The 14090-nt window shown below is 36.4% G+C and overlaps 2 protein-coding genes across 7 annotated transcripts; one reads left to right on the forward strand and one right to left on the reverse strand.

The window, feature by feature from the left end:
* On the forward strand, positions 1–7805 carry LOC107614009 (SUPPRESSOR OF ABI3-5). Of its 6 annotated transcripts, none has more exons than XR_002356085.1 (16): positions 1–205; positions 567–709; positions 949–989; positions 1230–2052; positions 2136–2207; positions 2298–2390; positions 2470–2549; positions 2634–2769; positions 3044–3131; positions 3351–3442; positions 3567–3635; positions 4036–4215; positions 4661–4829; positions 5064–5984; positions 6587–6844; positions 7337–7521. XR_002356085.1 is itself a non-coding variant. In XM_021113838.1 (16 exons), exons 2-16 carry the CDS (start codon positions 662–664, stop codon positions 7520–7522), a joined length of 3177 nt encoding a protein of 1058 aa, XP_020969497.1. In that variant the 5' UTR covers positions 3–205; positions 567–661; the 3' UTR covers positions 7523–7805. The 6 variants fall into 6 exon arrangements, 5 of the variants coding, with proteins under 5 accessions (XP_020969578.1, XP_020969497.1, XP_016173042.1 ...); XM_021113838.1 differs by having other exon boundaries at positions 3–205; positions 6666–6844; positions 7337–7805; XM_016317556.2 differs by having other exon boundaries at positions 4–205; positions 2631–2769; positions 6666–6844; positions 7337–7805.
* On the reverse strand, positions 8529–13773 carry LOC107613241 (phosphatidylinositol/phosphatidylcholine transfer protein SFH13). The gene is made up of 15 exons (XM_016315507.2): positions 13329–13773; positions 13191–13220; positions 12782–13091; positions 12431–12530; positions 11432–11698; positions 11051–11128; positions 10864–10968; positions 10723–10772; positions 10539–10638; positions 10334–10429; positions 9932–10045; positions 9659–9803; positions 9164–9555; positions 9001–9075; positions 8529–8749 (listed from the first exon to the last, which is right to left on the reverse strand). The coding sequence occupies exons 2-15, from the start codon at positions 13210–13212 to the stop codon at positions 8729–8731; spliced, it is 1875 nt and encodes a 624-aa protein (XP_016170993.1). The 5' UTR covers positions 13213–13220; positions 13329–13773; the 3' UTR covers positions 8529–8728.

Raw genomic sequence — 14090 nt, forward strand, 5'->3', positions numbered from 1 at the left:
CTATGGAATCATTGCCACTTAGCAGCACATTCATTTGAAAGTTGAAACACAAACAAATCGTTTCCCCTTCTCCAACAACACAAAATACCTCTCTCTGAGTTCCAATTTGGCGCTATCTCCCTGCCAACTGAAAACCCTAGATCTTCATTTTGGGCACCTGAATCGCGGTATCCGACTTAATCTTACCAAACCTGTCCTATCATCGGTAAAAACCCTAACTATTCTGGCCTTTGATTTTCATATGATAATCGGAAACATTATATTCATTGTTTTTGTGTGATTGTGCTGATTTCGTTACTGTCGATTGGACTTTTTCATATTTGATGGTTGTTTAAATGTTAAAGCTCAATTTGTTATGTGATTTAATTTTAAATTAGTTGTAGAGCTGATGAATTTTGTTGTGTGGTATACCTAAGGGGAGGATTTGGAAGAAGGTAATTATGTTTTTGAGGATTGCAAATTCCTATTCGAGTTATGAAAGAAGAGAGGGCCAACAAAAGGTCATGGGAATTATTGGTTGTTGGTTCAATGGTGGATAACTCTATCTGTTTGTATGCATATTACAGGGGAGAGAGGTTTTGAGACCCAATTTTGCATTCTCGAATTCGAAATCCATCTTGAGAGAGTTTCTCGCCTCGGGGGGCTATTGGCTCGGCAAGAAATGGATCCTGGTCGCTATGGTCTTCATCAAGGCTGGGATAATAACAGCGTAATTGTGGTTTCCTCCTTAAATAAATTCACCTATAGTGGGGATGATTATTCAAAGAAACTATTAGGGGGTTTCAATGTGATTGAATTTTTTACCGGGGAAAATGTCATGTCATCCTTAGAGAAATTATGAAAGAAAGCTAGCTGTGGGGGCAGTGAGGATAAGGACTGGATTTGCCTAACACTCCTCTCATCATTGATTATTTGTTGCTGACATAGCTTATTCTCTTGAATCCACAGGCTCTTGAGGGTTATGGTGCGGTCCATGAGCCAAATTATCGGTGAGTGCAACTGCTTGTTGCTTATCATCACTACGGTAATATAAAGCCTTGGGCAAATTTGTATATGTAATTTATATTATTTTATACTTTATAGATAGAAATGCTTCATTATGGTATAATATGGTACATGATTGTCTCAAGATCTTCTATTGATCTTTGTGCTGCATAATGTATTTGTTTGGATGCATATTATCGAGTTTTATCTTTTCCTTCCTCCCATTTTATCCATTTGTTTGGCAGGGTTGGGGGTGCTTATGAGGATAGACGCTTTGTAGATGAAAGATATCCAAGGGATGCCATATACCAGAGAAATGCTTTCCATCGTGACATTTTGGATAGGGAGGGCTATATGCCACCAGGACCTCCTGTTGGCCACTGGAATCAATCCAAAAGGAGAGGTTATGAGGAAGATTATCCAATTGACAGAGAATCTAGACGTTTTCAGAGGCCTTATCATGAGCCATATAATCAGATTGATGCCTACAGGGAAGCCGATATTGACACGTTCCCAGAATATGATAAGTTTCGAGATGGTTATGGCAGCATTGAAAACTATGGTGATCGAGGATATGATAAACCTGCCAGGTTTGGAGGACATGACCGTGATGATTATGCATATGATGACTATGGCTACAAGTCCCGTGCTTCTCATCATCGTAGGGAGGATAGCCATGAGAGGGATTATGATCATGGCCGCCATAGTTATGATTCTGATTATGAAAGAGGCAGTAGAAGAGATAGTAACTGGAGGCGACGTGGATCACGTGATCGAGAACATGATAGAAGAGGTCTTAGTCGGGAAAGAGATGTAAGCCCGCGTAAGAGGCGTGAGCATTCTCATTCTAGGTCCCGGTCCCGTTCCCGGTCCCGGTCCAAATCTCAGTCCCATTCCCGATCCCGCTCCCAGTCTCGTGGATACGACGATCATCCAAGATCAAGGTCCCCTCGAGGTCGAAGCCATAGTCGGAGTTATAGAGAAGATAGCTATAGTGACAGTCGATACGATAGAAGTGAAAGACGCAGGGATCGTGAGGATAAACGTCAGCGTGAACATTATTCAGTGGTATGCGCCCAATGTAACTTATATGTTTTAATTGAGTATCTTACAAATTCTGGACGATCTGATGTAAAAAGCTATTCTACCAGGCCCCATCTGCAACTATTGTTGTGAAAGGTCTCTCACAGAAAACTACTGAGGAGGATCTGTACCAAATACTTGTATGTGCCCCTGAATTTGCTTCAGCATTATTATGTACTTATGTGGCTTTTGTGGTCTTATTTTACTGACATTATCATGGATCTCTTTAGGCGGAGTGGGGACCCCTTCGTCATGTTCGTGTTATAAAGGAAAGAAATTCTGGCATTTCTCGGGGATTTGCGTTTATCGATTTTCCTTCTGTGGTAATAATCATGTCTGGTTTCCAATGTCATTTTTATGGCAGTTTCTAGAATGTTGAAATGAGAATAATATTATGATTAGGGAGCCGCACAAGCAATGATGGACAAGCTAGGAGATGATGGTCTTGTTGTGGATGGCAGAAAGCTTTTCTTCGAATATAGGTATTTTTTATTTCATTCTCAAATTCTGTAAAATTGCCTTTTTATGAGCATCTGTAATATGACAGCCGTACTTTGTTGCAGTAGTAAACCTACTGGTGGTCCAGGTCCTGATGGAGCTATGAAATCAGGCCATAATCATAAGAGCATTACAATACCATCTGATTGGATGTGCACTATATGTGGCTACATCAATTTTGCACGTCGTACCTCTTGTTATCAGGTTCATACTTTCCCTTGCATTGGTTCAGTAATTGGTTTTGCTATCTTGAAGCTTAGTATTCATTCTTGGATATTGCTTTGAACTTTGGCAATGACTAAATTAGTTTTTGGTGCTAATAATAAGCCATATTCTCCCTGATTTATATGCTAACCACCCCCAGATAAGGTACTTCCATTGATTGTAAAAAGTAGTACACACTGGACCATACTAGATCAATAGCAGCATGAAAATGGGCTTCTATTATTAAGTAATTTTTTCACTATCATAATTGCAGTGTAATGAGCCACGAACTGAGGATGCTCCTGCAGCAGATATTTCATTAACAAATTCATCAGCCATAGGGAAGAAGGGTCTGGAGGCAGGTTAGTATAGCACTCTTATTTGAGATTAATATAAATTGTGTGTGTGTGGATGCATTTTTTGGACAAACAAAATTCACCTTTTTCACTTTTTTTTTTAAAAATCAATGTTCAACATTTTCCGTTAAATAGAAAATTTAAGTTGTGGAATCACTTGTTTCAGAACTAGAAATAAATGCGCCCTAAATTTATCTGTTATTAATGAAGTTTCTATGTAATCAGGTCCAACTCATGTTTTGGTTGTTCGCGGATTGGATGAAAATGCTGATGAGGAAATGCTCCGCTATGAGTTTTCTAAACATGCTCCAATTAAGGTTCTATTGATAAATAATTTTATTAAAATGATTCATCCTTCTTCTAGATTGGGATGCTACGAGTCTTGTTTTGCATCTGCTTTTATCATCTATGTGCTAAGAGTAATTTTATCATCAATTACAGGATCTGCGTCTTGTGAGAGACAAGTTTACACATGTCTCAAGGGGATTTGCATTTGTACACTTTTATTCGGTGGGTACAAGTTATGATAAATGCTTGAGAATTATTTTTGCATGCTCTCCTCATGACCTCATCTATTCCTTCTTTTTTCTCCGTTAAAAAGTAATATCTTTGCCGTGAATTGGTCAGTAAGAACTTAATTTTAATAAATTGTATGCATTTGATTTCCTATTTGCAATAGCGCAACCTAGTGCCATTAGAACAAGTCCAAACCTATTGAATTGACTCATTTTGCTTATTAAATGGTTACATGAGAGGATCCATTGCTTAAACTTGTTAGGTTAACTCATTTAACATCCCTATTAATTGTCATGTCACTGTTACAGTTTAGGGTAATAGTAGAGTTTTTTCTTTTTTCTATGGTGGTGAAAACTGAAAAAGGTTAATAATCTGACAAGATACTTACTTTTAGGTGGAGGATGCTACCAAAGCTCTTGAGGCAACAAATGGGACTACTCTTGAGAAGAATGGACAAATTCTAAGAGTGGCATATGCTAAAAGTATCTTGGGCCCTGGATCAGGAGCACCAGGAACTTCCCAATCAAGCAGCCTTGCAGCAGCTGCTATTGAGGCTGCGACCTTTGCTCAACAGGTGTTCTATTCTTTACATATATATTATTGGAATTTATAAATGACTAAGATATATTTTGTATTGTTGAAGTGATTATTGTCGATTTCAAATGATGATTAAAAAAAATTACAAAGCATTTTAATTTTAAAAGATTTTATGCAATGTGAGCATTATCCAAAGTTGTTCGAATCCTCAATATTTTAAGAATAATATATGTAGTTAAATAGTTCTGAGCTCATTTCCTAATTTGACATAGAGCTACTTAGGCCCTTTTTTCCCCCTTTTGTTGGAAGTTTCACTCTGTTTTCGGCAGTTTTCTTTGATTTTAGGTATGATGTAGAATTTTAAGCAGTAATCTTTCATTGATAATATTGCCTCATTTTCGTGTACTTAATGAATTTCAGTGTTCTTAATTGTCAACTTGTCCTGAATATGATTGTTGTCTTGTACTTTTCCTACTGTTCAGTATGATTCTGTGGGGTGGGCTCCAAAAGAATACAATCCCGATGATAAGCAAGCTACTGCTCCTGAGCAAAGCACCGCAGGTGGTGCTCCACAATCAGGCTTTGTTTGGGATGAAGCATCCGGTTATTACTATGATGCCGCATCTGGGTTTTACTACGATGGAAATACTGGTGCGTATGTTGCTATTCGATACAAAACTCATACTGAAGTTTCTCAAAAAACATTTTTCTGAAGTAATTCTTGAGTTACCTTCTCAATTTTAGGATTTTAGTTTATTGTTTGGGCCTTTATTTTTATGGGTTTGGCATAGTTTGGGCAGCATTATGATTTAGAAACACTAAAATACTTGTCAAACGATATTACCTTTTATTTTATTTTCATTTTCTGCATTTTATGGCATGTAGGTCTTTACTACGATGGTAATAATGGGATATGGTATACGTATGACCACCAAACTCAACAGTACATCCCTTGCACTGAACAAAACCAAAACAACACAGCTAACCAGCAGTCTGAACCTTCCAAGGCATCTGATGGTGCCAGTAGTAAAAAGGTGGTAATTTCTGCACCGGCTTCTACTGTTGCATCAGTTGAGAAGCCTGCATCATTGGCAGATGCTGTGCAGGCTGCTGCAACGGCTGCTTTAGCTGCTGAGAAGAAAGAAAAAGAGAAGGCAAAGGAGATAAAACTTGCCTCAAAAAGCAGTATTCTAGCAAACAAGAAAAAAATGAACAATGTGTTGTCAATGTGGAAGCAGAGGAGCCATGAAGGGCAGGCTACTCGAGTAGCCTTGGAGGACAATCAACTCTCTGTTTCCACCGACGATAGGTCATACCCTACAAAGAACAGGTTAAAAGGTGAATCTATGCCTAGGGAAACCAATGTATCTAGCTTGGGAACACATACAACTGTTATCCAGGCTGCTGGTTTGGACTCTCAGGCGCAGGCACGCCCTGTTAGTAATAGTCTTGGTGGAACTATTATGGGAGTTATAAGGGGTTCAGGAAGAGGGGTTGTCAAGTCAGATACCTACCCTGGTTCTACAGCTTCTCCATCATCATTCTCAAGTTCTTCAGCTGCAAGTGTCGATGCACAGATAAGTTCAACTCCTTTTAGAACAGATGTCTCTGCCTTGGGTTCATATACACCATCAGTGGCTGCTGGAAGTGGCAGAAGAAGGTTTTCAGAAGCGCCTAGTTCCGCTTCAATTCATAAGGAGCAACCTCAAACAACCTATAGGGATCGTGCAGCTGAGAGGAGAAGTTTGTATGGCTCATCATCATCGGGTGGGAATGATTTGGCTGATTATGAAATTGGGGATTCAAGTAAGACTGCTTAAATTATTTTTTATTATTTCTTGAGTTCAACTACTTTTGAAAAATAACTGAGGTGAATAGAAAGTATTTGCTTAAGAGAGCAATTATTTCCTCATATTTGAAATCATTGTCCTCTGCCTTTTGAAAGGCTCTGGTAGAAGAGGAAGCTTTAACTTCACATTAGGTGCTAAGTAAGGCCTTGCTCTTCTACTTGTATTTTTGAGATTGGGATATGTAGGCCTGTAAATATGTAGGATTGTCTCTTATTTTTGTGATAATTCTCAAGGGGAATTTCAGAAATCTTCAAGGCAAGGAAATCAAACTTTAGTAGGGTTGTATGTGAAATATATTTTAATATATTTATGATTTAGGATATATGTTTTGTACAAATATAAATTAACCATTATTTCTATTAAGTCTCTAAGTGCTGATCAATTCCAGCCGGTAGAAAGGAATTTGCATTTTCATTTTATTTTATTTTTAGTGAGGCTTGGGTGGCGCATTAGAAAAAAATTTCTTGTATCAAATTGTTGATGCTTCGTATGATATTACTATTTGATATTTGGAGTTTTGAGTAACGGAATAGTAATCAAGAAGCCATTAGCCATTAGGTTCACTGGTAACTTTATATCCTGGACACATGGACTGACTTTTAAGAAACAATTGTTTCTACCTTATGTGACCCTGAAGATCGAGATTTTGTGTCGAGGAAGGGTGATCCTATGCCTTTTCCTCCTGGGGTTGGTGGAGGACGTGCAGTTGGAGAAGTCAACCTTGATACTTTTGAGGTGATTACAGCAGAAAAAGCACTTGATGAAAACAATGTTGGCAATCGTATGCTTCGCAACATGGGATGGCAGGAAGGCTTGGTATCATTTCATTCTCTCTGCACTACATTAGTTTATTATTGATATTAAGGATATGCTTTGTTGCAAGCTAAAAATGAGGGTGGAAATTCCATGAATGAGCTTCTTGAGTAAAATTACATATGGAGCTCATCCATGTAAATTTTTCCTCCCCATTTTCACCCTCCGGCAAAACACATCCTAAAGGCATTAGTTGTCTCCGTGTGACCACAAGGTCACAGGTTCAAGCCGTGGAAACAGCCACTGATGTAATTATCAGATTGGGCTGCATACATTACACCCTTTAGGTGCGGTATTTTCCTGGATCCTTAGTTAACATGGGATGCTTGTGCACTGAGCTGCCCTTTTTATTTTATTTTATCAAATTGCACCTGTAGACTTGGATGGGATATCCCTGGAAATTTGATGTTCTCTTGCAACATATCTATGATTTGAAGAATTCTAGGATTTTAATATTGTGCTTGTTTGTTCTTGAATGTATAATTTGATGCACAGGGACTTGGAAAGGATGGGAGTGGAATGGTAGAGCCAGTGCAGGCACAAGCCATGGAGAATAGAGCAGGACTTGGAAGTCAGCAGAAGAAGTTAGATCCTAGCCTTGAGGTGCAGGCAGGGGACAGTTATAAGATGCTTATTCATAAAAAGGCACTTGCCAGGTTCCGGGAAATGAATGACAGTTAAAGGTTTGAAGTTGAACCCTCCAAAATTGAATATTTAAGCCTTGAGAAATGAGAAACATATAATATTAAAATCTGTAGGTTTTTTTTTTAAATGTTTTCCTAGTGTAGTGACAGTGACATAAAATATTGTCAGTTTTGAAATCTAGTGATTAAGTCAGCTTTCTTTTGCATTGGTTGAACTCAAGTGTATTAGAATGTCATTTAATTTGTGTTTGCCTTGGTGAGCCAAGAAAAAACTTGTGATGGATTTGTATTTTTTTTTATTGGTTTTTCTTTCTTATGTTTGGAAGATGTGTGATACTGTGGCCAAGAACAAAGTTTGTCTGCCTCGTACTCAACAAACTAAACAAATAATTTATAAAAAGGCATTATAATATGGATCCTTGTGACTCTCCCACTTGTCATTTTACCTGCAAACAAGAATCATTCTTCCCAACCAACATGTCTGTTTTAAATCGTTGTTGTTTGTAATCAAAATTGTTGTCTGCACAATTTCAACTCCAAATTATATTATTTCTAAACCAATTTGCGGGTGATTTCAAAGGTTCTGGTTCTTGTGGATATTCATTCAGGACACCATCTAGGAACTGAGGTTAAAAAAGAGAGAAAAGCAATGCACAATTACTAAGAGCCAAAATAAAGTTCAATAAAAATCGTTCGTAACATTAAATTTTTATTTTTGAGAAGAACTATTGTTAAACTAGGAATCATAAGTTTTTACATTATTAAGAGTATTTAAATATTTATTTTGTTCTATTTGTCATCAAGAAAATGGACCTTTCTCACTAGGGCAAAGTTTATAGGTTTTTTAGTTTAAATAAAATTTAATATTTACAAACATACGCAAATATACAAACTTCAAAAATGAGGCACACTATTGGTGTTACGCATAGCATGATTGATACATATTAGCATTTTAATATTGGATTGGAGAACAAACTCTCACGATTTTTTATAGGACCCTTTTTTTTTCGGATTTTATTTTTCCTTTTGATATTGCATAGGAATGCCTCGAACTAAATATTAAGATTGTGATTTCGCCCATTTGAAGTGGTAGTTTCCTCATTAAACTGAAAACCCAGAATACAGGAGCATTTCCATCTAAGCATAACTAAAATTTTGCCATCTATTTACCATGAAAATGCTATTCAATAGACTATTACAAAAACTAATCTTCTGAGCTGCTAACCATCTTGGTTCCAACTGTTTAACAGAAAAGCCTTCTTTTCTGCAATAATGATTGTTAATCAGTCAACACCAATAAAAAATAATAATTGCAAGAAGTGATTTATCTATATTCCTATTAAATTTACTTAAACATCCTCCTCCTAATTACTGAAAGAAAGAACATTTCAAAACATTTATATATATCTACTTAGTATTTAATTGGATATCTTGGAACATGTTTAACATGTTGTATCATTACTCTTTTTAAGATTGAATATATGGCACGACACGTAAAGGCGAAAAGCAACTCACTTGAAATTTGGACACCTGAAACTTCTCGAGCAGATCTGAAATCTCAAGTTGCTTCATCACCATAGCATGTAGTACCTGAATGATTTAACAGCACAAACTATTAAGTATCATATTGTCAACTAAAAGATGTAGCTGACTTAAGAAAGTAAGAGAGATATAATACCCTCTTAGTCTTTTCAAGATCAAACTCAACAGATTTAATCCTATCCAATGAACCCTTAAGCATTTCATCCTTTTCAAGAGGTATACTTGCTGGTTTATCGCGAAGTTCCTCAACAGCATTTTCTAGTCTCTGAAGGCGTTGTAAACATGGTAGAATATGATCCCTTTCGGAAACAACTTCACTGGTTGCCAAAATGTTATCAGTGTTAGGTTCGATGGGGATAGACGGCAGAACATCGTTCTGTATTCTACCAAATTCAAATCTTAAACTGCAGAAGAATGTAACTAGTCTTTGCAATAGATATGTAAGCACTCTTGACACATTTAAGAACTTGGTTTTCGCCACCATTGCTTTGACAAGACTGAACCAATTGCTGATGCCAAAAAAGGTTTCTGAAAATTATGTAAATTTGTAATAAGCCCATAAGATTATGCAATACTGAAATACTTGCTAGTGATATAACCATGGTAACTTCCTAACTTCCACACAAAGTACCTTGACAGTTTTTGCTAGAAACAATTTTCCCCACATCATTGTGCAATGACTGTTTGTTAGGACGATGAAATTCATCACTTGTGGGCACTTTCTCAGCTCTAGGTGTGCTACCATTGCAACTGAAGTAGCTATCCGATACCCTGAGCTGCAGAACAACCAGCTTTTGTATGATAAAAAGCTCGATGACGCCCACATAACATGAAAACAGTATGTAAAGACAACAAAGTGATCATAAGCTGAATCAGATTGAACGGTATCAAATTCAAAACTCACTTCTTCAAGAACTGGGGCTAACCGAGGAAATGTAAAGCTTCTTTGTATGTATGGTGAGCAACAATCATCAATATCAGACCCTGATTCTACCGGTGATGCATCACCCCATCGCTCCTGGAAGATGAGAGAAGATAAGGTAAATCACATACTAGTGCAAACCATATCTGCTAAGAACTTCGGCCAACATATCAAGGACGGGATGTAATGTTAGGTCATGTCCGATCGATACTAGCTCATCTCTAAGCCCGCTAAACAATAAGATTAATAACCTAATTTTGGAAACAAACAAGAAATATAAAGAGAGTTCTAAGATGTTTCTATTGATTCAAGAATATGATGAAATACCCAAACAATATCCTACAAAAAATTCTAACATCCTAGTTATCTAATGCCAAGACTTACCTTATGCGAGTGAATCCAAAAAGAGTCCAATTTCCCTTGTTCACCGGGTAGTTCAGTGATTTGTCTCATAACAGTTGCCTCCAAACTATGTACCACCTACAATCAAAACATTTATTAGTCGTGAACAAGGCAATTCTGAGAATAAAAAAAAAAACCCTCAAAATGTAAAGGACATAAACCACCTTAGTCGTGAACAAGGCAATACCTTCATGATATCAGGATCTTTCCATGGACCCATGCTAGACCTTAGACATCCACCTTCTCCAGGACATGTACATGAACCACCCAAAAAATCTGGCAACTGACTGTACAGATGCATTTACATATTACAAATGACTCAATTACAATGAACAGAATATTCGAGGCAATATAAAGGAATAAATGCATACCTTGAGTCAATGACATCCAGTAACTTGCATAAAGACTTTGGTTCATAAACCTGGAAATTTGGGAATTTATGTAGTATCAAAGGGACTTCAGGAAAAACATTGAACAATATTCATGACAGAAATAAAAGCTATATCCATTACCTGTATCTTTGCGATAGTTTTGGGATCAAGAAACTTCTGTGCAGCAGGCCAAAGCATCTTCTTGAAGCCAGTACCAGCATTTACTATATACATCCGATGTAATGTCTGTAAATATATCAAGGGAGTGTTTTATACAAAGAGAAAGGACTAAATAACATGTTACTTTGAGAAGGTATATGGACGAAACCTCAGGATAGTAATTGTTATCTATTCTTGTCATAGCAGCCAAGAGATTTGCAGCAGTAGGTGAGAAATTTTTCATTCCCTGAATCATACACAATCAAGAGCCAGCTAAGGTTCAGAAAAAGTAGCACCAAAAATCAGGGGAGCTCCTAACTTTGAAATCTAGCTAACTAAGAACACCCTTCCAAATAGGAGTTTAGCACACAGAATGTGACTACCAGAATTGATACATTGTTACAGAACAGGTGAATGACTAATCAGCTACCTCAAATCAGAACAAACTATAAGACATACAAAGAGTGAAAAGCTGAAAACCCGCAGAACCACATCAAAGCTTCAGTGTTTTGGAAATCAGATAATTTTTTTTCAGTGTAATGCAACATACCAAGCCCTGCACGTCCAAAATTGTTGTGGTTGAAGAAATCCGTCTCTTTGCGGCAACAGAACATGCTGGAAATTTCTCCTGTAGAGCTCTCTCAAACTCCTGAACATGGTACTTCAAATATCTATCTATTGTGGTAATGCGCATCAAGCGGCTCGGATGAGCTTTCCCAAGCCTCTCAATGTAAACTGGCCTACCTTCTTTGTCAACTCCATGATACCCTTGAGGATAATGCTGCAGTACTTCTTCCAACTCTTCAAATTCAAAATCCTTCAAAACACCATGGCATCACACTTAGCTGACTAGTACATGAAACAAGTGTATCCAATCCAAGCACAGAATCCATGCTAATGCTAACATATACAAATCATACAAAGAGTATACGAATCTGTATAACAGTAAAAACTTACACTATCCTATTTTACTTCATCAACCAAAAAAATTGTTGTATAGCACAAGTTTTCTGTCATAAAAGTTGGTGGGATCTGTGAATGGGTGAGTATCTTGAATAAAATTAGTACCCACTTTCATGTACTCATTTAAGAATCCCTCTATCATCTAATCTAGAGAGGTCAATCCCTTCAATTCATGAATCAACATATGATTCAGATTCACAGATTCAGTGAGTGTTATCTTGTATTCATTTTGTACCAACTTTAGAGATGATATTTATTTAAGTCAACATTTATACTAAGATGATATTTATACAAGTCAAACATTTTTACTAAGGTTCACAACCCAAGATTAGATAATTCTAAGAAATATTTTAAAACTCTACGGTGTAACAAATAAGTTATTTTTTTAAGTGTTTTTACTCCTACCTTATATAAATATATTCTTTCCTCCCTTAACAGAAACCCAGGAATATTTAACCGACACCTTGGAAAAAGAGAAAAAAAAATTTGGCAGTACCGAAGTAATTAATCTCCAACACTTTGAAGCATCCATTGAAAGTTGAAACTTTTACTAAGTTTTCTACATTCATAAAGTCGCAGCATTAACCTGAAGGATGGTATCAGTTCCATATTCTTTTCTCCAGCTTAACATGTCTTCCCACATCTGAATAGTCTTCTCAATGTCAAAGTCCCTTGCTTTCAGAAACCTACCACACCCACAAATAATGAAAACCACAAGAGTGAATGAGAAGAAATCTACAACACAACTAAGAACAAACAATAAATAAATCAATGACACTATCTACTATACATTAGATATAATATAACATTATAGTCACTCAGTTTCAAAATAACTGTCATTTTCACTAAATTAGGATGATACTTTTTCACTTGAACTAATGTGAGTATATAGAGGTGAAAAAAAGGGGGAAAAAAAACCAAAAGAAGAACAGATTACCTTAACAATGCATGATAATCATCATGAGTTGGACGCAAAGAACACCTTTGTAGCAGTTTCAGACGTAATTTTTGCACAGCTGATTCCTCTTGTGCATCTCTCACATCTTCAATGTGAACCCTATTGTTGTTGTTACTGTTAGAATCTACAATTCTGCTTTTCCCCCCTCTCTTCTTCAGAGAATGAGTGAACCTGCATGAAGCACTTATGGCCTTCTTCTTCAAGCTCCCAATCTTTGATCTCTTCCTTTCCTCTTCACAGCTCTCACCATCAACACCAACACCAAAACCAAACCCATCTTCAAAACCCCCTTTTTTTTTCCACACCACATTTCAACAATTACCACATTATTTATTTATATACCCAATAAAGGAATAATAATTTATTTAACTCAATTAGCATAACATACCTGAAACTTGATTTGAGTCCATTTCAGTGACTGTTTAAATGGAAAAGAAAAATTAGTACTTGTATTTGTATATGTAGATGAAGTGTTTGTGTAAATGTGAATGTTAAAAATGGGAAGCATTTCTGTAAATTCCAGTACCAGTGGAGGGAATCTTTTCAGTTTTCGGGTTCAATGGATCCAATGCAGCATTGTTGTTGAGTTTTCGTTGCAATGCAATGTAATGAGAGGAATGTGCAGTAACAATAACAATAGCATAGAGAGAGAGTTATGAAGGCTGAGCTCAGAGAAAAAGAATCTCTTGGGAAATGAAGAACAAAAGGAGGAAAAACGATGAAACAGTTAGTTAGTTGGGGTAATAAAGGAGCCACCTTTAGCGGTTTTTCGGTTTAGGGGGTTGTGGCTTCTTCAGCTGAGGAGTGAGAAAAAATGGAGAATCTCTGAGCAGAGAGAGAGAGAGAGAGAGAGAGAGAAACAAAACTGCAATGCAAATGCAAATGCAATTGGAATTGGAATTGAAGTGGAATGTGAATGTGAACAGGGATGCAATGAATCTCTCTCTCTCTCTCTCTCTCTCTCTCTCTCTCTCTCTCTCTGCTAAGCTCTGGTTAGTATTAAACTATTAATAGTGTTTTTTTTATTAGAATTTAATTTTATTTGTTTAACTTGAAAATTTATCTATTTCTTTTAGTAGAAATATTTTAACAATTTAATTAATTTGTGTCTTAAAAGTATATTTTAAAAATATAATAATAAAAAAATTTATTTTATGGTATATTTAATTTTTGTCTTTATGGCACAAGTTAACAAAACCTAAATATTAAAATTATTATAAATTGTATAATATGTATTGTAAACAAAAAAAATGACATAGTGATTTTTTTTTCTAAATACAGTTAAATA

Source organism: Arachis ipaensis, chromosome B01 (assembly GCF_000816755.2).
Source record: "Arachis ipaensis cultivar K30076 chromosome B01, Araip1.1, whole genome shotgun sequence".
NCBI lineage: Eukaryota > Viridiplantae > Streptophyta > Magnoliopsida > Fabales > Fabaceae > Arachis > Arachis ipaensis.

What these genes read in the sequence shown, in the direction of transcription:
- LOC107614009 (XM_016317556.2), top strand. Translation starts at nt 662, where the DNA reads ATGGATCCTGGTCGCTATGGTCTTCATCAAGGCTGGGATAATAACAGC. An exon ending in CATTTGTACACTTTTATTCG is followed by an intron (nt 3,636 to 4,035) that starts GTGGGTACAAGT and finishes ACTTACTTTTAG; the next exon opens with GTGGAGGATGCTACCAAAGC. An exon ending in TGGGATGGCAGGAAGGCTTG is followed by an intron (nt 6,845 to 7,336) that starts GTATCATTTCAT and finishes TTTGATGCACAG; the next exon opens with GGACTTGGAAAGGATGGGAG.
- LOC107613241 (XM_016315507.2), bottom strand. Translation starts at nt 13,212, where the DNA reads ATGGACTCAAATCAAGTTTCAG. An exon ending in AAGATCCTGATATCATGAAG is followed by an intron (nt 10,430 to 10,538) that starts GTATTGCCTTGT and finishes TTTTGATTGTAG; the next exon opens with GTGGTACATAGTTTGGAGGC. An exon ending in TTCTAGCAAAAACTGTCAAG is followed by an intron (nt 9,556 to 9,658) that starts GTACTTTGTGTG and finishes CATAATTTTCAG; the next exon opens with AAACCTTTTTTGGCATCAGC.